Source organism: Natator depressus, chromosome 3 (assembly GCF_965152275.1).
Source record: "Natator depressus isolate rNatDep1 chromosome 3, rNatDep2.hap1, whole genome shotgun sequence".
Classification (NCBI taxonomy): domain Eukaryota; kingdom Metazoa; phylum Chordata; order Testudines; family Cheloniidae; genus Natator; species Natator depressus.
This window is the reverse complement of record NC_134236.1, coordinates 127,311,494-127,337,728: the sequence shown is the minus strand read 5'-3', so window position 1 is coordinate 127,337,728 and position 26,235 is coordinate 127,311,494. Positions and strand designations below refer to the sequence as shown.

Genomic DNA, 26,235 nt, shown 5'->3' with positions numbered 1-26,235 from the left:
TATTGATGAAAAATACTACTATTTCTCCCTAATTGCTAAGGAATCTGGATTTCAGAAATTGAAATTGAGTATGCAATGGGCTTTTTACCTCCTTGAATTTTACTCCTACTTTAAAAGACATGGGAGAAAAAAGAAAATGAGGAGGAGGAAAATACTTCAGTCAACTTAATCTTTTCTAAACCTTCATGAAAAACCCTCTTTAACATGGCAGTCCCCACAAGGTTCAGATATGTTATTCAGTATTCTCCAGCTTTTGCAACAGAAATCTAAAATTTAGATCTGTATGGAACCCTTCACTTACCTCAAACTATGAGCTTTCAAAATATCAATTATTCGTAGACACTCTTTGAGCTTAAAGTTTACTAACTGAGGACTTTACTTTTAACAGGTTTCAGAGTAACAGCCGTGTTAGTCTGTGGGGGGGGGGGGGAAGGGTGAGAAAACCTGGATTTGTGCTGGAAATGGCCCTCCTTGATGATCACTTTAGATAAGCTGTTACGAGCAGGACAGTGGGGTGGGAGGAAGTTTTGTTTCATGGTCTCTGTGTGTATATAATGTCTTCTGCAGTTTCCACAATATGCTATGCATCCGATGAAGTGAGCTGTAGCTCACGAAAGCTCATGCTCAAATAAACTGGTTAGTCTCTAAGGTGCCACAAATACTCCTTTTCTTTTTTCTTTTTACTTTTAACATACACTTTCAAGTAATATTCAGATCTGTAAAGCACCGAGATATTTGGAGTCAAGCCATTTACCAGAAATGATACTACTTCTGATTCAGTGACATTATTCCCTTGTGTGTCAGTACTGAACTGAACTAATGCCTGAGCCAGAATTAATGGTTGGTGGTGCTGCCTTGCGGGTGAGACATTAATTGGGCAGGACCTCTGTTGTACAATCCAAATATTCCAGTGCACTTTTTTCAAGAGATGGGTTTTAGCCCCTGGTGTTGAAACTGAACATGAGATAATTACATTCTACCTATCTCAATTCAAGTGGACAGTTTCAGATGGACGGAGTTTAAAATCACATGTAATGTTGCTAGGTCCTGCTAAACAGCTAACAATTTCCAGACCAGTTGAGACTACTTTTCACTGGTGACAGAAGCTATTTCTTTATGAATAATTTTTGTAGATCTTATGTAATATACTTTGAGATCCTCAAGAATGAGAAAAATCACAATCAGGATACTACAGTGTTACTATTAGCAGTGTTATTCCAGTGGCATTAGTCCCAGGATATTCGAGATACAATGGACCAACTTCCGTTGGTGACAGAGACAAGCTTTTGATCTTACACAGAGCTCTTCTTCAGATCTGGGAAACTCAGTGTCACAGCTAAATACATGAATGAAACAGATAAGCAGTTAACACACGTTGCAAGGTGAAGGTGGGCAGTTAACACCTTTACCGTCATAGGATAAAGGAGTGTTAGTGAGTTATAGACTGTTGTAATGAGCCATAAATCCAGTATCTTTATTAAGTCAATGATTTTTGGTGTCTAACAGAGTTATGAATTTAAGTTCTCAGGCTCATCTTTTGAAGGTGTTGTGCCGGTTTCCTTTGAGGACAAGGACTGAGAGATCAGATATAGAGTGATCATTTTGTGAAAAGTGTTCGCCCACAGGTGACATGGTGTTTCTGTTTTTTGTAATTTTTCTGTGCACGTTCATTTGAGAATGTAGTAATTGTCTGGATTCACGCACGTTGTCGTTGGGACATTTAGTACATTGGATGAGGTATACTACAAGTTGTAATAGGCATGTGTAGGACCCCATGGATCTTGATAGCTCCAATAACGTTGTCCAAAAGAAGCTGGTCCAATTAAACCCACCTTCTCTGTATTGTTTACTGTGTGTAGCCAAAAGGCCTTAAGCTGATCACGCCTGGTAGATGAAATACCAGTTAAACCTTCTACACTTACTATGCCCCCTTCCCCTCTAGCTTAATCAACAGGAAAAACCATTGCATACTGTTTCTATTGCACAATAAATTGAGCAGGTTCCCCACACACCTATCCTTCTGTACTTACAACAGATGTAATCTGTTTGTGACTGTCTTAATGAAAAAATAGAACACCCTAAATAGACTGTGATCCTTGGACTCTTCCTTTTTGGTTTTCCTCCTTCCAACATGCTGCCGTCTTTGGAGTGGGGAGGGAAAGGAAGCAATCATAATGAAATAAAATATTTTGTGTATGCTAGGAAGTGCCTGAATACTTAGCTATATGGCACAGGTAGAATTGGCATATCCACCTGGTTTTGCAAGGAGCTTAGCTCCAGGGAGAAGTGCTTTCCCAGCAGACGACATTAAAACAAACACCTGGGTGACCCATTTGCAATATATAGTCGAAACCTGCATGGAGTGAAATCTTACTTGTCCACCTGAATCAGATCTGTGGCTAGGGGTACCAGGGGTCTGATTTTCAGTGGGAACACCCGGTCAAAAAGGGACCCTGGCGGTTCTGGTCAGCACTGCTGACCGGGCAATGCAGCACTAAGGCAGGCTAGTCCCTCCCTACCTGTCCTGGCTGGCACCGCAGCTCAGAAGTGGCCAGCAGGTCTGGCTTCTAGGCAGGGGGCAGAACCATAGGGCTCTGTGTGCTGCCCCCGCCCCGAGCACCGGCTCCGCACTCCCATTGGCCGGGGGGTCGGTGCCTGCAGGTGAGAGCAGCCCATGGAACCTCCTGCCCTCTCCACCTTGGACCCGGATCTGCTGGCTACTTCCAGGGTGCACGCAGCATGGTGCCAAGACGGGCAGGCAGCCTGCCTTAGTTCCCCATGCTGTGCTGCTGACCAGGAGCCACCCAAGGTAAGCCCACACCCCAATCGTGAGCCCCAACCCCCTGCCCCAGCCCTAAGCCCCCTCTCGCACCCTGAAACCCTCATTTCTGGCCTCACCCTGGAGCCCGCACCTCCAGCCCCAGATAAGTGAAAGTGAGTGAGGGTGGGGGACAGAAAGCCACCAAAGGAGAGGGAATGTAGTTAGCGGGGACGGGCCCCCGGAGAAGGGGCAGGGCAGGGCCAGGGTGTTTGGTTTTGAGCGACTAGAAAGTTGGCAACCCTATCTGTGGCTTCAGATAAAGGAGAGAGAGAGGGGGAGAGAGAGAGAGAGAGAGAAAGCGCGCGCGAGCAAGCACGCGCAGCCAGGGTGCCATAAGCTTATAAGACAAAGAAATAGGAAGAAGCAGCTACCTATCATGGAACTTCCCTCAGTACCAGAAGCTACAAAAAACACTGAAAATTATGAGTTGGCAGGAAGCAAGTCACTTACCACCATGTTAATTGCTTATTTGTATGTCCCATGGCATGAGCTAAACTGGCAGCTTCCATAATTACTTACTTCTAGGAGACAGAGGCATGAAAAAACAAAAACCCTGTAGTGATAATGCTAATGAAATGCTCTCAGTTCTAAGAGGTTATTAAGAAGCACAGGTAGTTAGATGCCTGATCTGAAATATTAGGCACCAGAAAAACCCCTCTTTGCTCAATAACATCAAATAATGCACAAGATTTCCTTTAGGCATGTAAACTAACGTTCAGACTGATCAAGTGTAAGTTCATTCACGTCCACAGGATGCCAAAACACTAGAATTCTACCAGAAGAGAAGCTTGTATGTCAACAATGAAATAATGAACTGTACAAAAGTATACCAATGCTTTGTTGTTTGCTAACTCATGCTAAACATACTCATACATATTTGTCAGCATATACTGGTGAAGTTCAGATCCTAAAAGTACTATTGGTGACAGAAGAATCTGATTTTAAAGGTTTTTTTAGTAAGTCAGTTAATTCTGGATTGCCTAACAAGTTCTCTATGCCACACGTAAAATATCAGAAAGAAATTCCTGATTTGCATAGATATCCCACAATATATTCAAAATTCCTGATATTAAATTTCAGCCCCTTTTTACACCACCAACTTATACTGATGTAAATTGGGCTAAAGAACCAGTAGCTGTTAGTACAACTGATCAGTTCATACAATTAATACATTTTAGACTAGAAAATAACTTATCCCACATTCTAATTAATTCATCCTTAAAAAAAAACAAAGTTACCTATCAAAATAATCTGTTTTAGAAAGGCAATGCCTTTTTCTACAGTGTCGAAGGCAAAATCTGTCATGTTCAGATTTTGAAATGCTTGTAATTTTTTTCAAAAAGCCTGTATCTCATCAGCTGATTACTTTATTTCAGTAAATTCAATGGAAATACTTTATCCAATTACCATATTTTTACAGAAAAATACATTATTTGTGTTTTGAAAGAAATGTTTTTCCTGAGTCAGTTTTGTTGACTAACTTTTTCCCTTGTGGTTGTAACAAATGACTAATTTTAATAAATGGAAGAGAAAGGTCCCATATCCTTCAAAGTACAAAAACATAATACGTTTAAGTCAGTCTTCACACACTGGTTGTGTTCATTAATCAGCAGCTTCTTGTAAACCATTTCTGTTCTACTGTGCTCACAGAAGACAGTGAAACCCTACCTTGTTTTGTACAGTATCAATCTACATTTCTCCACTCTGTAAATATACCTTAAATTCAATAAATAGTTTGAGTCACTGGAGCACATTTTCTAGGTCTGTTATTCTATTCACAGACCAGGTCCACAAAATATTAAAATCTCTTAGAAGTACTGTTTAGGATGTCAATTTTAATTATTCTTACAACACTTTATAAATGGTAAACAGGGACATTTAGAGGAATCTGGATTAAAGCCAATTAATATGACAAGCAGGCATATCATAAGTCATGCTATTCATGCTCTTTTAAAGTAAAATAGTAGCAGTCAGTGGTGTTACTTAAACAGTAAAAAGCTAAAAACTGTCACTACCACAAGTCTTTCTTTTGAGAAGTGCTTAAAAAGAAAGGACTTAAAAGTATAGGGTTTTTTTCCCCCTTCTAATGTTTGAAAAGTTAGCCACTACCCCAACTGTGTAACTGCATGCTACATTAAATAGCTGCTACAAGAACAAATACCTACAGACAGGTTTAAACAAGCAAGAGTACAGGAAAAAGTTCAGGTATAACATTTAAAACTTTACAGCAAAACAGTTCCAAATAGAACCCTGAACAAACTTACCATGGATTCTGTTCTTCCAACAACAGAAAACCACATTTTGATCTCTGGGACTATAGATCCTTAAAAAAAAAAACCCAGCAACAAACAATTCTCCACTTCTCTCTCAGCCCTCAACAGCAACCAACACGACAGTCTGCTGGATTTTCCAAGACACCCATCAAGATAATTCTGAGCTGGATGCTATGACACTGTACGGCATTTATCAACACTAGCTATAACCAATACAATATTCAGACTCTTACGTAATCACTTATGCAGCTCTGACTTTCATTTACTTTAGGAGCTTTATTAAACTTTGAAAACTGCTAGAAAAACAAAAAGGGACCTCTTGTTCAAAAGACAAAAAACCTCCAAATTAAACAGGAAGTAATGTGCTGGCCCACAGATGGGTAAGAAGTCACATGCTAAACCCCCCCACCCTCCCCAAAGTGATATATTTTTAAAGTAAACTGCACGCACATACTGCTTCCAAATCATCTGGATTTCATAAAATGTAACCGCAATGTGGTTGAGAGTCAAGCAGCTTTTAACATCACAACATCTTTCAGGGTTAGAGCAACCAAATTCTGCACACAACCGCAAAAATCAGTACTGCCACTGATGCCCAACCACTCCCATCTCCCTAAAACTCAGTGCCCCTGTGATGCTATTCGAGGCACAATTACAAAAGGCTTTAGTACAGAAAAACATGCAACATTACAATAGTGGTGGAGCAGCCGTTGGACTTTCTGGATAACAATGCCGGACAACCTGTATAATTTAATCTTTTTAAACAGAATACAACTATTCATAGTTTTAAAAGATGTTGCAAGGTATTTTTTTTCTAACTCTTAAAATCATTTTAATAACCTCTTATAAGCTCAAAACAGGTGTTTCATTACTAACATTTGTTTTCATTCATTGCACATGCACACTTGTTTGTTACATGGGTTCTCAAAAGCTGTGTTGACAAACATACCACTCATTTATAATGTAAAATTACATAAATTGAAGGGTGGGGCCAATTTTGAATCACATTTATAACTATTTTTGTGTCAGAAAAAGGTACCAGTTAAAACATTACAATTGAAATTAAAAGATAAGCTGTTGATATTGTAGATTCAGATTAAGTGGAAAGAGGACCAAATATATTGCTTCTCAGTGATTGTATAAATGTTTTCATTCTTATATTCCTTGCTTCACCCGTTCTTAACTTAACATTTGGGTTTGTGATCCCTTGTATTACAAACTGAACTCCACCATAAGGACCAGGGGAAGGGGGGAAGAAATGCAGAGTGGAAAGGATTTCATTTTCTTCACCAATCTGAGAATCTTCCCACTTCCCTCTCTTCTCCAAAAATGCCTGTGACTTTGCATTACAGTCATCTTCTGACTGGCAAATGTTGACCAGACAGGAGTCCCTTCGGAGCTAATCAGTTTCACTTAATAAGTGAGAGAGATCAGTGTTGAGATGGCACAACACTCCATTCCTCCTTTATGAATCACAGAATATCAGGGTTGGAAGGGACCTCAGGATGTCATCTAGTCCAACACCCTGCTCAAAGCAGGACCAACTCCAACTAAATCATTCCAGCCAGGGCTTTGTCAAGCCGGGCCTTAAAAACCTCTAAGGATGGAGATTCCACCACCTCCCTAGGTAACCCACTCCAGTGCTTCACCACCCTCCTAGTGAAATAGGAAAAACCATTATCCAACCTACACCTCCCAAACTGCAACTTGAGACCATTGCTCCTTGTTTTGTCATCTGCCACCACTGAGAACAGCCTAGCTCCATCCTCTTTGGAATCCCCCTTCAGGTAACTGAAGGTTGCTATCAGATCCCCCCTCACTCTTCTCGTCTGCAAACTTCTTCTCAAAGAAGTATGGGCTGGATGAATGGACTCTAGGGTGGACAGAAAGCTGGCTAGATCGGGCTCAGCGGGTAGTGATCAATGGCTCCATGTCTAGTTGGCAGCCGGTATCAAGCGGAGTGCCCCAAGGGTCAGTCCTGGAGCCAGTTTTGTTTAATATCTTCATTAATGATCTGGAGGATGGTGTGGATTGCACCCTCAGCAAGTTTGCAGATGACACTAGACTGGGAGGAGTGGTAGATACGCTGGAGGGTAGGGATAGGATACAGAGGGACCTAGACAAATCAGAGGATTGGGCCAAAAGAAATCTGATGAGGTTCAACAAGGACAAGTGCAGAGTCCTGGACTTAGGATGGAAGAATCCCATGTACTGCTACAGACTAGGGACCGAGTGGCTAGGCAGCAGTTCCGCAGAAAAGGACCTACGAGTTACAGTGGACGAGAAGCTGGATATAAGTCAACAGTGCCCCCTTGTTGCCAAGAAGGCTAACAGCATTTTGGGCTGTATAAGTAGGAGCATTGCTAGCAGATCGAGGGACGTGATCATTCCCCTCTATTTGACATTGGTGAGGCCTCATCTGGAGTACTGTGTCCAGTTTTGGGCCCCACACTACAAGAAGGATGTGGAAAAGTTGGAAAGAGTCCAGCAGGAGGGCAACAAAAATGATTAGGGGGCTGGAGCACATGATTTATGAGGAGAGGCTGAGGGAACTGGGATTATTTAGTCTGCAGAAGAGAAGAATGAGGGGGGATTTGATAGCTGCTTTCAACTACCTGAAAGGGGATTCCAAAGAGGATGGAGCTAGACTGTTGTCAGTGGTACCAGATGACACAACAAGAAGTAATGGTCTCAAGTTGCAGTGGGGGAGGTTTAGGTTGGATATTAGGAAAATCTTTTTCACTAGGAAGGTGGTGAATCGCTGGAATGGGTTACCTAGGGAGGTGGTGGAATCTCCTTCCTAAGAGGTTTTTAAGGTCAGGCTTGACAAAGCCCTGGCTGGGATGATTTAGTTGGGGATTGGTCCTGCTTTGAGCAGGGGGCTGGCCTAGATGATGTCTTGAGGTCCCTTCCAACCCTGATATTCTCTGATTCTAAATCGTGCACCCCAGCCCCCTAATAATTTTCGTTGCCCTCCCCAATTTGTCTACATCATTTCTGCAGTGGGGGGCCCAAAACTGGACGCGATACTCCAGATGTGGCCTCTCTACTGCTGAATAAAGGGGAATAATCACTTCCCTCAAACTGCTGGCAATGCTCCTACTAATGCAGCCCAAAATGCCGTTGGCCTTCTTGGCAACAAGGGCACACTGTTGACTCATATCCAGCTTCTCGTCCACTGTAATCCCAGGTCCTTTTCTGCAGAACTGCCGCTTAGCCAGTCGATCCCCAGCCTGTAGCAGAGCATGGGATTCTTCCGTCTTAAGTGCAGAACTCTGCACTTGACCTTAGAATCATAGAATATCTGGGTTGGAAGGGACCTCAGGAGGTCATCTAGTACAACCCCCTGCTCAAAGCAGGATCAATCCCCAATTAAATCATCCCAGCCAGGGCTTTGTCAAGCCTGACCTTAAAAACTTCAAAGGAAGGAGATTCCACCACCTCCCTAGGTAACGCATTCCAGTGTTTCACCACCCTCCTAGTGAAAAAGTTTTCCTAATATCCAACCTAAATCTCCCCCACTGCAACTTGAGACCATTACTCCTTGTTCTGTCATCTGCTACCACTGAGAACAGTCTAGAGCCATCCTCTTTGGAACCCCCTTTCAGGTAGTTGAAAGCAGCTATCAAATCCCTCCTCATTCTTCGCTTCCGTAGACTAAACATCCCCAGTTCCCTCAGCCTCTCCTCATAACTCATGTGTTCCAGTCCCCTAATAATTTTTGTTGCCCTCCGCTGGACTCTCTCCAATTTTTCCACATCCTTCTTGTAGTGTGGGGCCCAAAACTGGACACAGTACTCCAGATGAGGCCTCACCAGTGTCGAATAGAGGGGAACGATCACGTCCCTCAATCTGCTGGCAATGCCCCTACTTATACATCCCAAAATGCCATTGGCCTTCTTGGCAACAAGGGCACACTGTTGACTCATATCCAGTTTCTCGTCCACTGTAACCCGTAGGTCCTTTTCTGTAGAACTGCTGCCGAGCCATTCGGTCCCTAGTCTGTAGCGGTGCATTGGATTCTTCCGTCCTAAGTGCAGGACTCTGCACTTGTCCTTGTTGAACTTCATCAGATTTCTTTTGGCCCAATCCTCCAATTTGTGTAGGTCCCTCTGTATCCTATCCCTACCCTGCAGCGTATTTACCTCTCCTCCCAGTTTAGTGTCATCTGCAAACTTGCTGAGGGTGAAATCCACACCATCCTCCAGATCATTTATGAAGATATTGAAGAAAACCAGCCCTAGGACCGACCTCTGGGGCACGCCACTTGGTACCAGCTGCCAACTAGACATGGAGCCATTGATCACTATCCGTTGAGCCCGACAATCTAGCCAGCTTTCTATCCACCTTATAGTCCATTCATCTAGCCCATACTTCTTTAACTTGCTGGCAAGAATACCGTGGGAACCCGTATCAAAAACTTTGCTAAAGTCAAGGAGTGTCGCATCTACGACTTTTCCCATATCCAGAGCCAGTTATCTCATCATAGAAGGCAATCAGGTTGGTCAGGCATGACTTGCCCTTGGTGAATCCATGTCGACTGTTCCTGATCACCTTCCTCTCCTCCAACTGCTTCAAAATGGATTCCTTGAGGACCTGCTCCATGATTTTTCCAGTGACTGTGGTGAGGCTGAGCAGTCTGTAGTTCCCCAGATCCTCCTCCTTCCCTTTTTTAAAGACAGGCACTATATCTGCCTTTTTCCAATCGTCCAGGTTTATTGGAAATGTAATGAAATGAGTACAGTTCTTTTGTCACTGAAGTCAGAGACAGATCTGTATTTATAATTTAAACTTTAGCACTGGAAGTATAAAAGTATCTCCAGCCGAGTAAACTGATACTTGTGTTATTTGTAACAGTGCCATCTACTGAGTAATCATTGTAATTTTCAGGTTTTATTGCCTTTTTTGAAGCACTCCTGTCATCTAAGGGCCCAAGAGTTCCACCTGCAGCACAGAGAGAGGCCTTCATTTCTTACAATAAAACATAATTTTACATTATTATTTGAAAGTCAATGCTTTTCCGATTTTGAAGATAAATATTGCAAAAACAATTTGCAAAATGTTAACAATGGTGTGCAAGTGCAACCGACAAATTAATTCCACTCTGACACATGCGGTCTAAGTCTTTCTGGATAGTCCATACTTTTAAGAACTTCATTTCACAGCATAATGATTTTTTAGACCGGGCAAATTTCAACAAATATAATCTCTCTCTCCCTCCTCGTTTTCTGCAGGGGAAAAAACAACAAACAAAAACAAAACAAAACTGCATTCTCCCCTCATTCCAGAATTTCAATTTCTGTACCAAAGCAAAATATATGACTGAAATCCACTGGAAAAACCAAGAGTCAATAGATAAAGAAAGTAACAAAAAATGAGAAAGTATATTCACTGTTACAGCTTCTCAAATACCATTTACCTAATTTCAATTGCTCTTTTCTACACAACTTTGGAAATTGCACTGCCTGTACACTTTTTTGCACCTTTTATTACTTTTATGATAATACAGGAAAACTGAAAAAACAGCTCTCTCTAATAAGCAATTCTCTGTTCTAAGCAACCACTTGAAAAATATCTCCATTCTATTTCTAGGACCATTTGATTCAGCTTTCAACGAAAGACCATCTCTTTTATGCAACCAATATTCTACTGGTTTCTTAAGTAATCACATAACAGATTTCACTATTTACTTTGCTATTTCAAATACACATTAGCTGGGCAAAAAAGATTTTCTACATAGCCATAGATTAACATCAGGATAAGGAGACAGAACATCTGCTTCTTACTAATTTTCACACAGGTGAGAATAATTTTTTTAACCTCAACTTTTTAAAACTTATTTCGACACCACGCAGTAGCCCAGTTGTGTACTGCTGCTATAAATTAGGAGTATGCTGCCAGTGAAAACTGTGTGCCCGACAGGGAAGACAGTTCCAATGGAAACAGCAATTTTCCCCATCTCATATCCCTGCTCCTCCTTACATGAGAAAGTTTTTTCATGCTAAATTAGGACTTCTCATCAATTTAATAAACCAGTTCCACTTCCATATTGAGCAAACACTGAACTGAAATTCAGTTGGCAGTCAGAAGTCTGACTACTACTGCACTAACATGTCAACAGCACAAAATTAAAATTTTTAGTCTCCAATTTCTCAGATTTTGGAATTATTTTCTTGTAGTCCAAGATACTAATTAGGTGTATATTCCTTAACCCCCCCCCCCGCCCCCGATGGCAGGAACAGAACATTAAAAATAAATTAAAAATAATCTAAACTCCACCACCCCTCAAGCAGAAACACATTCTGAAATACGCAAAATTTCAGCTAAAAGAAAAATCTTTACAAGTACTCAGTCACGTCTGACAGCTTAAAAGCCGTCAGATAATAGCATCTTTAGGATGTAAACTCGTTGGGACAGTAACTTAAGTGTTTTGACACAGGTCATCTACTGCACAGCAAAAAGACATTGTCTCTTCATGTGTTTGTTCATGGCCTACTCATGATTGGGGCTTTTGGGCATCACAGTTATATAAATTATTAATAAATAAATCACACTAAAAGCTGAAAATCAAGAGAATGTTGTGTCTGCTACATAAAGCCCATATAATAGACAGACCTAGCCAATAGGTAGAGCCCTCCATCTGGTGGCTGGAGTAATATGTGCATTCTTTATGTTACCACAGCCAAGGCGAATCTATAGCCAGTACCCCTTATAAGGCAAACTTTCAAAAGGGAGCCTCCTCTTGGCCCAGCTACTCTGCATATAGTATTTTATAGATCAATAAGATGAAACAAAAATTAAAATCACATAGGCACCTAATTTCAGTTCACTACACAGTAGATAGAAACTTCCGTTTACATACTAGAATCATTTTTTTAACAACTCATTTTTAAATTTTAATGCATATAAAAATATAACACTTCCATAAAAACTGGCATTTATTACTCATCATAAAGAGTTTCTGCTACTTTTTTAGCAGTGAATCAGTTTTCATTATCTTTTCATACTCAGATCAAAACCTAAATATCCAAATACAAAGGGTTGATAGCATCAATATTTAACTTAAAAAAATACAAGTATGAATGTAATATATTAACAATTAGTGTGATATGGTCAATATTAAGAGTGCCAAATTACAAAATTAAATCCAAAAATTCATTATAGGACACAATTTCAATATTAAAATTTTCTGATTTAAATTGTTATTTCTCTTACTTTGTTCAGATTCTGTGTATTTTGTAGACCAGCATTTCATAGCCAGGAACCTAGCAGGCTAAATATGGTATGCAACATAGACTTCCCCAGAACATGTTTAAGGAAATGTTAAAGTAAAAAGTGTTGCTTGATGATTTTACTGCAATATGTTTTCATACCTTAGCAGCCACAATGCTTAGGCCCATTCCATTTTGTTTCTTTAATGTTACTGTGATGATTTCAGGTTCTTTCCTCAAAGGCTGAGTCTATCAAATAGGGGGGAGGGAGGGAAACAAACATGTAAGTTTGCATTAACAGCAAAACTGAGTATGAAGATTTCTGCATAAAATAGCCTAAATCAATAAAATAAACTATAATGAATGATTGGATGGAATACCTGTTGACATACAAAAGCTCCTTTTACAAATCATTTTCACTTTAACACCTGTGACTCTTGATTAGTATTAGTTTAGACAGAGGTTATCAGCATTACATCTGTGCTCAGATCACTGCCAAAGGAAAGGCCAAAGTCTACCTAAAAATTTACTGAGGTCTAAGAGATCTACAATTCTAAAATCATTTAACAAAAATAAAAGCTGAAAACTAGTTAAATCATTTTATGATAACTGTGCTCTTTGAACCTTGTTTCAGTTTTTTTAAACCCAACCTCTAGAAAACAAAATTAATGTGCAAAAATACTGGGGCAATAAATATTTTAAGAGCAGATTAAAACCTTTTAATACTTCACAAAAAAGCAAGCAAGACATTTAAGTTTGAAAAAAATCACCAGTGAATATTTGCAGTAGATAATTTTCATGGTATTCTCTTATGGTGCCAATACCCTGTTAGGTAATGTAGGTGACACTACAATCTTAAGTATATGAAGCCCATAGTAGTGTCCAAATGAAGCAAAACTCTCTCACTGCGAGTTTCATAAGACAAAAGTTACACAATTTAAAAAAATGAAACACCATTGTGGCAAAGTTAATTTTTTTTTTTTTAAAGCAAGGAAATGCTAAGCGAAGTCTACCCCAGCACTCTTGTGCCAAAGACTGCGGCAAAACAGGAGCCTGCTCCCATTTTATTTAATAGGAGTTTTTCCATTGATTTAAATTGGAACACAATCAGGTTTCAAGTCCATTAAAAACCCACTAGAGAAGTGACAGATTTCTCCAAAAACACTATGTAGAGGAAAAAGTCACAAGACCCAGGGAACATATAGCTTTGTCACTGCTTCCATCTTTCAGCTCCTTTGCAAACAAAGGGTTAGAAACTAAGTCAATGTAAAGCAAATCTTCAGAAGTATTTATTTTTAAAATTTTACAGACTACCCACCAGGAGTAAAACTCAATTTTAACTCTCAAAAAATTGGTGGCTCAAAAAGAAGTCGTCGTCACTTGCTCTAGAACCAAATTATCCACTTCATTATGGATTTCACAAAGTAAAATTTATTTTTAAAAAAGCAACTGTAAAAATGGCACTTTCTTACTCATGAGATCTACTGTGTATAATTCAGAGTGATATTAGCTTACATTAGTGACAAATGGACAATGTGTTACTTGATTACTTCCTTTTTGTGACTGGTCTCTAACTAGTCCAAGACTTCTGGGATATTGACCTTCCGTTTCCAAATACTGGAGGCAGTTCAGGTTTGTTCACTTCTTAACTGTAATGTCTTATACTATATTCCACTATTTACTGGAAGACATTTTTAATTTTTGGCTTGGCTAGACAGGTTGTCCCAAAGAGCCTGCATACCATAAGACTTGGATGAGCCTGCATTTATGGCATTATTTAACGAGGAGGCCTGAGGTGTCATGGTCAGAGGTCTAATCCCGAAGAGCTGAAACACTTTGTTTCCTTTGGCTGTTATTCCTTTTTGTCCACACTCCTGTATAGTCTGAGATGGTGGAATGCCTGCATGAGGCCAGAAGAGCCATTTACCTTGGAGGAGCATCCAATGTGTTTTACGATTTATCACTGAGTAGCCAATCAATCAGATTCAAAGTATTAGAAACTGGAATACATAAGCAAACTCTATCCCATCTATTCAGATGATGGAGAGCAGACCCTTGCAATAGCTCCATTAGCGTTAACTGTGTCATGAAGAGATCTACCATCTAATAACTGGTACAGACAAATCCCCAGACAAGTCATCTAATCTATTAGCATTATTTGTGAACACTCTTGGAGGGGTATGTGAGACCAAAGTGTAACATTTTGTATTAACGACAACAACTGCTATGGATGAACTGAAGACTTGGCTGATGAAAGTGTCATATTGTAAGTCTCTGACAGGTCCACTGATATGAGGTAGTTTCCTGGAGAGATTACAGAGACAGAGGAAGACAGTCTCCATCCTGACTTTTGTTTTCTTCATCAACCCCTTCAGCCTTTTGAGCGTACACAGCCCAGACTCCTCCAGAGCTTTTTCTTACTATGAGGAATATGGAGTAGAACCTTGTTACCTATTTTTAAGGGACAAGGTCTACTGCCCGTAGCTCTAGGGCATACAAGATTTCCTTCAGGATGAGTTGACTTTTTGTCACTGCTTGAGGTGAGGAGATGAAAAAATGGTGTGGAAGAATATGAAGCCCAAGAGAATACCTCAGCTGCACTACCTCTTGTACCCACTTTTCTGATGCCTATTAGCACCAGATGTCTTAAATGAGATACGCCCTCAAGTATATTTTAGGACCAAGGCAGGATGGGTCTCAGTGACTGACTGAATTGGAAGGAGATTTTTTTCTTTACTAACAACTTAAATTTGGCATGGTTCTAAGGGGCTAAGCTTCTTTATGCTATTGCAACCAGGATATTGTGGTTTAAAAAAAAAAAAATTCCCAGTGAGGCTCCTAAAGGCAGTTTGTAAATCCTGTCTAATGATGATTTCTACCATCCTGTCTGTAGGGTCTTCTGAGAAAGAATCCCTCTTAGCAGGAATTGCCATTTCCTTTGCTAGGGATGCCACTGTTGCATCAGCTTTAGAAAGGATGAAGAAAAAACCTTTGGGTTTAGGATTTCTTGAGTCCCCATCTCTCAGTTTGGCAGACATTTTATCATTCCATCCTAATGATTTCTTCGAAGCAGTTGAGTAGGGGGACGGCACGTTCTGCTTTAATTCTGGTTTTCTTGATTTCATCATATTATATTTTTGGTAAACTAATGCAATTATAACAATATCAAAATATTTAGGCTATGACACAAACCTCTCATTGAAGTAGTACTGGTCTTTTACAAAAAGGTTAAATAAGTGTTTTTTAGACTGAGTCTTGTTGCCCAAGAATGCTCCAACAAGCAAAACAAAAATGAAAATGGAAAAAAACCAAAACCCAAGAATACATTTCCCTGAAGATTTGGCAAAAACAGATGTATGTGCTAGATTACTGAATATTCAATATTAATATTTAGTTACTGACTGCTGGTTTACACAGCCCAAAGCAGAAAAGGATACCCAAGTAAACAAACAAACAGGTTGCCCTGTACACATAATTTTGTAAATGAATAGTTTAATAGTATTTTTGAGGGAAATTCCTTTGCCTTCTGCTCCCCATTGAAAAATTGTTTACTTTATGATAGGCATGCTATGACAAAGATAGGGAAACGTTGATATAAGCTGATCTTGAAACATTTCTACAAATCGTTATTTTTCTTTGCTAAGGGTACGTCTTCACTACCGGCAGGTAGCGATCAATCTATCGGGGATCAATTTATTGCATCTTGTCTAGACGTGATAAATCAATCCCCGAATCGAACCCTGTACTCCACCATGGCAGGAGGAGTAAGCGGAGTCGACAGGGGAGCTGCCGCAGTTGACTCGCCACCGTGAGGACGGCCAGGTAAGTCGAACTAAGATACACAACTTGAGCTATGCTATTCGTGTAGCTGAAGTCGAAGTATCTTCATTTGAAACCCCCACCCCCCACCCCCCGCAGTGTAGCCCAGGCCTAAGAAGCCAAATAACAAACAGCAATGAAATCTATTCTTTGGAATAAGGATAAAAACTGAGTACGCACAAAATATAGTTCACTGCAGGTTAATATTTATAGACTCTTGCTCTGAATTACCCCAAAATGAATACCTACTAGTTCAGCATTCTCGCGTAACAGGTGACTTTCATAGTCTGCACCTTCAAAATACATTGTCCAAGTGCCTGGTGAACGTGGGTGAGGTGTCAGCCTGCAAAAGCCTAGAGGGGAAAAAAGCACAAGTGAGCGTGTGCCACTCAAAGAATTAGTTGGTGAAACACAGCTAAAAGTAACAGTTTTGCTGGTGCATTAATACCATACAGCAATATTTATCCTTATTTGTTTAAATGTTTTGAATTGTGTATGCTGAACAAAAGATTACAGGCATGTAAGAATTACACACTGTCACAAGCACATGATTAACACCACAACCTTACAGTTCTTAAAAGCATCTTCCACCTGAGGAACCCAATGCACTTACTAAACATTAAGGGGTCATTTATGACTTCTTTGAACTTAAGCTGTTCTACAGACAGAGGACTGGCTGTAAAACCAAAGCAGCAGTTCTTGGTAGTATTGTGCCTTTGAAAAGACTTGGTAGAACACAAAGGAGACACACCGCCCTTTCTCCCTCCTCTTCCAGTTTATGCACTTTCTCCCAATTTTCTTTCATGCCATGTTTCTCCTGTCTTTCCTGTTATTTTTCATTTCTGCAGGATCCAAAGTGGTAGCACTTTACAAAAGGAAGGACCACACAGGGAACATTGCTCTCTTTTTACAGGTCCATGTATAAAGACCTTGATGTAGGTGGTTATTAAACACACACTGTCAACACACAGAAGCTCACTTCAATTATTTAGAAGTCTGAAATAAACATGCACTATGCCAAGGGGATTCACATTGTCATACGAAAGTAAAATTCAGAAAAGTATATACAAGTTTTACATACCATGTGAGTGAGGTAAATTTAAATAGTTTAATGAAAGTGTAAAGCAAAGGATAATGAAATAAGGATTGAACACTATTGTGATTGAGGAAAAAATAATAAATACCTCTAAACATACCTCAAGTTCTACATTTACTATACTAGAGAAAAATGACATTAATATACAGTTTAATAGTAGCAGGACTGACCTCTCTGGCATAGTGGATCTAAAAATTCTTGTAAACCACTTGGAACATTTCTGACAACATCACATGAATAGCCATCTTCTGGCAAAAGAAAAGGCAGCTGTAGGTCAGGATCCTCTTCTAGCTGGACTTCTCTGCCATCACTACGAGCTAGTTCATCTGCTGTATTTTCTGCAACAGCCACTACATTCTCTATCAACTCCTGGACATAAGACAAAAGGACACCGCTATATTTAAAGGGCTAAATTAATTCCACTATTAAAAAAATATATATATATATTATATATATTAAGAAAACTATGATTGCACCATTAAGCAGCCAAAATTCAAGAAATTACAAAGCTAAAATTGCACATAAAACCTCAACTGTACCCCGATACATGTGCCTATATATTACAATACAAGCTTTATCAAATCCAGTATCATGCACCTTCATTCTCCAACCCTGTGTAGCATCTTCTAATATCTTCTCTTTTTTAACTTAAGTCAATGCACCAATGAACATATATTAGACATTTTTACATGAGGTCTGCATTTGAGAATTAGTATGTGATCATGTAATTAAAAACTATACTGTAATGCGTATGCACAGTCAAGTGCACATGGCAACCTAAATTTTGACATTTCTTGTCCTGGGGGTAAAAAAGTGTAATATAATTTTTGTACAATATTTTGTCCCTTTTTGTACAAAAGAAAGATGGGGAAATGCATTAAAAGGGGCTACTTATTCCAGAATATGAAAGCTCTAGTAGCTCACAAAAAATTTGATAATATATAATTCCATAATCTGGGAGGAGTTAGCTATTTGCTATCAGAATACCCTGTCCCACACTTCTTAGAAGGTTCACTGGAGGGGGAGCCCTTATCCTGTACCACAGTAAATAAATCCAAAGGGGTCCATACCATAAAAAATTTTGGAATGATCAAAGGTACATCAGAGTGATGCTCCCACTTGCACATACTATATAGTGCAAAGCAGCCCTTCATATCTTGCAAAGTTTCATGTACATTGTGCAGCTAAATTAGCAACATATGTATACACAGTGAGGTCTTTCCTTAATTGAGCTTTTTATGAGCTTAGCAAAAGAAATTCAAAAGTTAACAATTGTCACAGTGTTCACTTTTCATCGGAACATTCAAAGGGAAGACCATCTTCATGCCATGATTGTCTCTCCGGTTGCTTCCACTCCAGAGCGGTTCAAACACCACCACATTTTAAAAAAATAAATAAGACATTTTGTCTCTCTCTTCTTATACGCAATCTTCTAAAAATGTCACAGCAGGTCAGAGAAACCTTGGAAAATTTTAACCTGAAATGTGAATGTTTTGAGTGTACAAGACACTCCTCAGACACAGCGTTTAAGAAGCAGTTATTAAAGAGCCCACCACGCTAACCATTCCTCAGTTCCTCTCCAAATCAGAAGAAATTACTTTTAACACTCCAAAGTAGAATGGGGGGGGGGGGGGGCGGTTAAATTAGGATATACAAAAGCAAAACACTTGTTACTGGCAAGTAATTTTTTTCTTATGACTCCCTCTGCAGATCCCCACCGCAGTGGACCAACTTAATAGCAGTGATAATCCTGAGAATAGCTGAAAAGTGAGTGACTCCTTACTAAGCATGGATGACCAGGTATCATCAGTACATAAAAATGCCCTCTCTCTTCCAGCTCCCTTTCCACAATGATCCATGCATTTGTCACCTCCAGGCTGAATTACTGTAACTCACTGTATCTGAAGGTGCAAGTCAAGATAGAGTACAGGTTTCAGCTGGTACAAAATGTGGTTGCCTGCCTTCTCCATGGTTTAGGTCGCCATGAGCACATCAGGTACTCTACTCCTTATACTTCAGGGGTTCTCAAATTTCATTGCACTGTGACCCCCTTTTGACAACAAAATTTACTACACAACACCAAGAGGGGGGACCAAAGCCTGAGCCCCGCCGCCCCGAGCCGGGGGGAGGGAGGGAGAGGGGAATCCGAACCCTGCCGCCCTGGGTGGGGGGCCAAAGCCGAAGCCCAAGGGTTTCAAACCCAGGAAGGGGGCCTGTAACCTGAACCCTGCCACCCAGAGCTGGAGCCGTTCAAGCTTTGGTTTTGGCCCTGAGCAGTGGGGCTCAGGCTTCGGTCCCGGGCCGCAGCAAGTCTAACACTAGCCCTGGCGACCCCATTAAAACAGGGGTGCAACCCACTTTGGAGTCCCAACCCACAGTTTGAGAACCCATTATACTGGCTTCTAGTCAGCTTTCAATGCCAGTTTAAGGCTTTGGCCCTAATCTTCAAAGTAATTAATGGATCAAGCCCTGGTTCTAAATTATAGACCAAATTTTGATCTATGAACCATTTGACAGCTCTGCTTCTCTGGGACAACACAGCTCACATGAGAATCTGCTTCTTCTTCAGCTATCCCTTGGTGCAAGGATGATGTCTGCCAAGAGGGTTCATTGGTGAGTTTTTAAGTGGCTGAAGTGCCCAATTCTTGCCCTGCAGATTTTCCCACAGCAGGTGAGGGCTGATAGAGTACCTGGGTTTTCCTTATGCTGAGACAGAGAGAGAGAGAGAGAGAGAGAGATTCAGGCTGTGATAGGCATCTGCAAAAAGATTTAGGGTGCTTTGCAGGTCAGCCTCTGTGTGTGCAAGAATGACAGTCATCTGCATACTGAAGGTCAGTGATGCCAATTCCCATTATCTTAGATTTTGTTTGGAGACATCGAAGATTGACAGGTTTCAGAGTAACAGCCGTGTTAGTCTGTATTCGCAAAAAGAAAAGCAGTACTTGTGGCACCTTAGAGACTAACCAATTTATTTGAGCATAAGCTTTCGTGAGCTACAGCTCACTTCATCGGATGCATACTGTGGAAAATACAGAACATGTAAGAAGAGTGATCACTTTAGATAAGCTATTACCAACAGGAGAGTGAGTTTGTTGTGGGGGGGGGGCGAGGGGGGAAGACCTGGATTTGTGCTGAAATGGCCCACCTTGATTATCATACACATTGTAAGGAGAGTGATCACTTCAGATAAGCTATTACCAGCAGGAGAGTAGGGTGGGGGGAGAGAAAACCTTTTGTAGTGATAAACACCCATTTTTTCATGGTTTGTGTGTATAAAAACATCTTCTGTATTTTCCACAGTATGCATCCAATGAAGCGAGCTGTAGCTCACGAAAGCTTATGCTCAAATAAATTGGTTAGTCTCTAAGGTGCCACAAGTACTCCTTTTCTTTTATCGAAGATTGAGGAGTTCGCCATCCATACGATACTCAATGCTGATTCCGTCAGGAAGGCGGTCACGAAAGAGAATCAGGATCACGGCAAGGTGAATGGAGAAGAGTGTTGGAGCAATGATACAGCCTTGCTTGACACCGGTGCTAATGGTGAATGGTTCGGTCTCTGAGCTGTTGCACAAAATGGTGGCTGCCATCCCATCATGGAGTAGCCTGATGATGGAAATGAATTTCTGTGGACAGCCAAACCTACCCAGCACCCTCCATAAAGCATCATGATTGATAGAGTCAAAGGCCTTGGTTAGGTCGATGAATGCCATGAACCGTTCCTGGTGTTGCTCTCTGCACTTCTCCTGAATCTGTCATGCCACGAAGACCATGTCAGTTGTGCCTTGGGATGGCCTGAAGCCACACTGTGATTAAGGGAGGAATTCCCCAGCAAGGGGGAGGAGGCGGTTTAGTAGAATCCAGGCAAGAATCTTCCTTGCGATGGAGAGGAGAGCAATACCTCTGTAGTTCCCACACAAAGATTTGTCCCCTTTCTTGAATACTGAAACAACACTGGTGTTCTTAAAGGCAGGTGGAATTTCTTCACAGGTCCAGATTTTGTCAAGGAGTTGGCAAAGTTTGTGCTTGAGCATTGTTCCACCAGCTTTAAAAAACTCCACTGGGATGCCGTCTGGCCCTGGTGCCTTATGATTTTTTGTCTTAGTGACGGCATGCCGGACTTCCTCAGAAGATGGGGGATCAGCAAGGTGTTCCATTGCTGACCACTGTGGAATAAATTCAATGGTGTCTTCAGAAACTATGGATTCACGGTTTAGTAGGCTCTCAAAGTGCTCCTTCCAGCGTTGTCTAATGGCTGCATTGTCCTTGAGGAGGGCGGAGCCTTCCTGAGAGCGTAAGGGGGTTGGGCCTTTGGAGCGTGGCCCATATATAGCTTTTGTTGCTTGAAAGAAGCTTCTCATGTCATCCTGGTCTATGAAACCCTGAATATCAGAGGCCTTCTCTTGCCACCACTTGTTTTTGATGTCATGTAGCCTCCTTTGGACTTTGGATTTAAGCAGGTGATAGGCCTCATGTTTTTGTTTATTAGAGGAATCATTTTGCCAGTTACAACATGCATTTGTTTTCTTCTCAATTAATGCTAGGATTTCCTCATTGTTTTTGTCAAACCAGTCTTGGTGCTGACAAGTCGAATACCCTGTTTCAGCACATGTATTGTGAACGGTGTTTTTAAGTTGATCCCAGCGTTCTTGAATGTCAGTGATATTGTTAGGCAGGTGAGAGTCTCTCAGACAGATGTTCCTGGAATGTCTTGCAGCTGGCTTGGTCTTGAAGTGCTTTGACATTGTACTGCTTTCGCTTGGTCTTTGGGTGTTTGCGGTGTGGTGGAGCGAGCTGCAGATACATGACTGATCTTACTAATCTATGGTCTGTCCAATAGTGATCGGTACCTCTCATAGCCCGTGTTATAGAGACATCAGTAAGGTGCCAGTGTTTGGACCAAGGATACTTCCAGGTGGTCTTAAATTTGTTACTCTGCCTAAAGGTGGTATTTGTGATGAGCAGGTCATGCTCCACACATTTGCTGAGGAGGAGAATACCACTGGGGTTTACATTTCCCACACCTTCTTTACCTATTGTGCCTCTCCACAGTTGGGAATCCCATCCGACTCTGGCATTGAAATCTCCCCGGAGGATGACTGTCTGCCTTAGGTGTGGTTGGGAGGACTACATCAAGCGTTCTATAAAACTGCTCCTTACTGTCTTCCTCATCATCGAGTGTGGGGCCTATGCGCTGATGACCGTAGCGTACTGGTTGTTGCTAAGCTTGAGCCGAAGAGTCACGAGACACTTGTTGATCCCCACGGGAAGCTCCAAAGCTGACTGGCGATCTTATTTTTTATGGCAAAGCCAATCCCATGAATTCGTCTCTCTTCAGGTGGCTTTCCTTTCCAAAAGGAGATGTAGCCACCTCCATCCTCTTTTAATTGGTCCTCATCAGCCCGGTGGGTCTCACTAAGAGCTACAATGTCAATGTAGAGTCTTGTCAGTTCTCTGGCACTTATGGTAGTTGTTCTTTCTGGGCATTCACTGCACTGAGAGTCCATAAGGGTGCGGACATTCCAGGTGGCAAAATTAATTGTCATACCTCATTTCAGCCGCGGAGTTGAGTGATTCCACTGTATATGGCCATCCAGTCGGAAGAGTGAGACACAGCCTATGTTTGGGGCACCTTTTCTAGCCCCCTCCCCATTTGGAGTGAGCAGAGGGGATCCTGAAAAGGCCAGCTCAGTCACAGCTGCTGCTGCTGAAATGCACTTCCATCTCAACCAAGTATAAAGCGATCATCACATGGCTGTCTCCTGTCTGCAGATTTGTGACTAAAGACTCCCAGAGATCACTGCTCCTGTCTTCCCTGCCACTTTGAAAATAAGGATAAAGGATTCTCAATTGAGGGGATCCAGATATGGAACAAATTTCCAGAGGAGATCAGCAAATCCAGAATCTGACTGTCTTTAGGTAATACTACAAAACCTCTTTGCCACCAGAATGACACTAAAAACAATGAAACACTCCCCATGCAAAAAAGCCCATCAACCAATATAAAATGTTGAGCCAAATCACCCTGAAAAAAATCAAAACCAAAACCCTACCTTAAGCATATTTTCACCCCAAAAAGGGGAAAATGCCAGAAACTTCATGCAGTCCATTGGAGACTTTGCTATTGCTATCCATTTTACATGGAAGGCACTCAGATACGACAATGATGGGCAACAGTATAAAACTATATGTAAGATAGACAGTACCATTAGACACGGGAGACTAAACTACTGCTGTCTCAAAATAATTCTTGGTCTACTCTAAAAAGTTAACAAATTTATTTGAGCATAAGCTTTCGTGAGCTACAGCTCACTTCATCGAATGCATTCAGTGGAAAATACAGTGGGGAGATTTGTAGTGATAATCAAGGTGGGCCATTTCCAGCAGTTGACAAGAATGTCTGAGGAACAGTGGGGGGAGGGGAGGGGATAAACATGGGGAAATACTTTTACTTTGTGTAATGACCCATCCACTCCTAGTCTCTATTCAAGCCTAAGTTAATTGTATTCAGTTTGCAAATTAATTCCAATTCAGCAGTCTCTCGTTGGAGTCTGTTTTTGAAGTTTTTTTGCTGAAGAATTGCAACTTTTACGTCTGTAATCGAGTGACCAAAAAGACTGAAGTGTTCTCCAACTGGTTTTTGAATGTTATAATTCTTGACATCTGATTTGTGTCCATTTATTCTTTTACGTAGAGACTGTCTAGTTTGACCAATGTACATGGCAGAGGGGCACTGCTGGCACATGATGGCATATATCACATTGGTAGATGTGCAGGTGAACGAGCCTCTGATAGTGTGGCTGATGTGATTAGGCCCTCTTAATTGTGAATCCAGATCAGATGCTTAGGGCTTGTCTACAGCAGCACTGCTCTAGCTCTTCAGTGTAGACGCTGCCTACACCGACAGGAGGGTGTCTCCCACTGGCATAGGTAATCTGCCCCCCTGAGAGGTTCTCTTTTTGCGAATACAGACTAACATGGCTGCTACTCTGAAACCTAAAAAGTTAGGTTGACCCAACTAGGTTGCTCAGGGGTGTGAAAAATGCACACTCCCCCAAGCGAGATAGTTAAACTGACCTAATTCCAGGTGCACTTAGCACTCGGTTCACAGAATTCTTCCTTCAACCTAGATACCACCTCTCAGGGAGGCAGATTACCTATGCCAATGGGAGACACCCTCCTGTCGGTGCAGGCAGCATCTACACTGAAGAGCTACAGCAGTGCCGCTATAGACAAGCCCTAAGCATCTGATCTGGATTCACAATTAAGAGAACAGAGCTTCATGAAAGCATAAATTGAAATCTAGGAAACAGCTTTTGCAAATTTCAAGCAGGCCACAAAAGAGCTTTAAAGAGTGAGGAGGGTTCAGGACCAAGGACTGATTTGCATCACTCAATAAGTCACAGTGCAGAGCCTTGAAGGACCTCAAAATAGGAACCAACACCTATTTGGGGCCCAAAACACAAGAAACTAACACACAGTCTTGGATCTGAAAAAATTCTAACTCCTTCAGATCTCTCAAGTATCCAGTGAGGGTGAGTTCAGAGCAACTTGGATCCTCTTCTGTTAGAATCTAGGGCCTCTTCTCAGACTTTACGGACGTGTCCAGGTGTACTGAGTCTTTTCTAGTATACAGTGAATTCTGGTATCCTGGATACCACTATAAAGTAACCACCAGCAAAGGCTGCTTAAAAAAAAAAAAGAAGCAAACAGTGTTATTAATGCAAAGATGATAATTTAATCAATTTTTTCCAGGTCTCTAACAGCAAATGAATGATTAAAAAATGATGGGTGAATCTTGCTTGTAAAATGACAGTTTAAATTAAGCTATGTTCTGCAGTAAAGAAGAGGATGAAAAATTGTGTTTATTTTCAAATTTAGGCCATATTCACAGATTTTCAATTGGTAGACACTTAAAATTACACTGCAGAGTCAGCTCTACCTCGGTTACGAAGACTTTACAAATGGTTCAGTGCAGGAACACTACTAAACAAAAGGCACTTGCATATGCACACTAACATATTTGTTGCTGCTATTAAAATAAAATGTTTAGAACACTAAAAACATTGCTTAAACTTTTACCTTTTTAATATGAAAAACCTTCTTAGGAGAAAAAGCTATCCTGTGACTTATGGCTTATTCTAACATCTCTAAGATGTTTACTTTGCTGGTGGGAGGTGTAATTCCCAGCACAGGCAGACAGACTTGAGCTAGCTCAGCTCAAGTTAGCACACTAAAAATAGCAATGTGAATGTTGTGCCACGCATGGGCAGCAGGTTGGGCAACTGCTATTTTTAGTTATTTCACGGCTACTTTTAGCATGCTAGTTCAAGCAGAGCTAGCTCCAGGCTGTCTTCCAGTGCTGGAAATCAAACCTCACAGCTGCAGTGTAGACATACACTTAGTGGAATTCTGCACACACAAAAATCCATTGGCTTTTGCACACACACAAAATCCACAGACTTGTCATTAGGCAAGATTTATAATATTAGACATTTTTCCAGTAATTGTTTGGCCTTAACCTTAGAACTGGTTCAGCATGCAAAAGACTGTATGTATCCATTTGTTCATCTGAAGATGTTTCCAACACCCTGTTCTGAAGGAATATGACTTAGATGAAGAATTTTCACCTACTCTTTAGAGAAAGCAAAATATTTGATCCTTTCATTTAATTTCTACAGTAAAGATTTTAACACTATTTCTCACTACTACACCTATAAAAGTGATAGTCAATCAATACATTTACTATTTTACAGGCAAGTGGTGATTAAACTCTATAGCCACACTATTTTCCCCAGAAATGTTGAACAATGCATTAAATGACTTACTGTTGGGATAAATGGTTCATCTGGAGCACAGTGATAATTCTGCAGTAATGCCTGTAGCTGTAGAGAATTCAACTTAAAGCAGGTACTGTTAATATTTGGAATGTCATCATGTGAGTATTTATCCATGGTAAGTAGTGTAGTTGCCTTAAAAAAAAACCAAAACACACCGGAGACTTAATTATAATTTA

General features: G+C 40.9%; 1 protein-coding gene across 16 annotated transcripts in view; it reads right to left on the bottom strand.

The window, feature by feature from the left end:
* AFDN (afadin, adherens junction formation factor) overlaps positions 1 to 26,235 on the bottom strand; it is a 216,592-nt gene that overhangs the window by 42,810 nt on the left and 147,547 nt on the right. For all 16 annotated transcript variants that reach the window (XM_074948769.1, XM_074948783.1, XM_074948775.1 and 13 more), the window contains 4 exons: positions 26,048 to 26,191; positions 17,391 to 17,589; positions 16,374 to 16,477; positions 12,468 to 12,554 (listed from right to left, as the gene is read on the bottom strand). In XM_074948769.1, the coding sequence (XP_074804870.1) occupies positions 12,468 to 12,554; positions 16,374 to 16,477; positions 17,391 to 17,589; positions 26,048 to 26,191 (534 nt within the window). The remainder of the gene's footprint in view (positions 1 to 12,467; positions 12,555 to 16,373; positions 16,478 to 17,390; positions 17,590 to 26,047; positions 26,192 to 26,235) is intronic.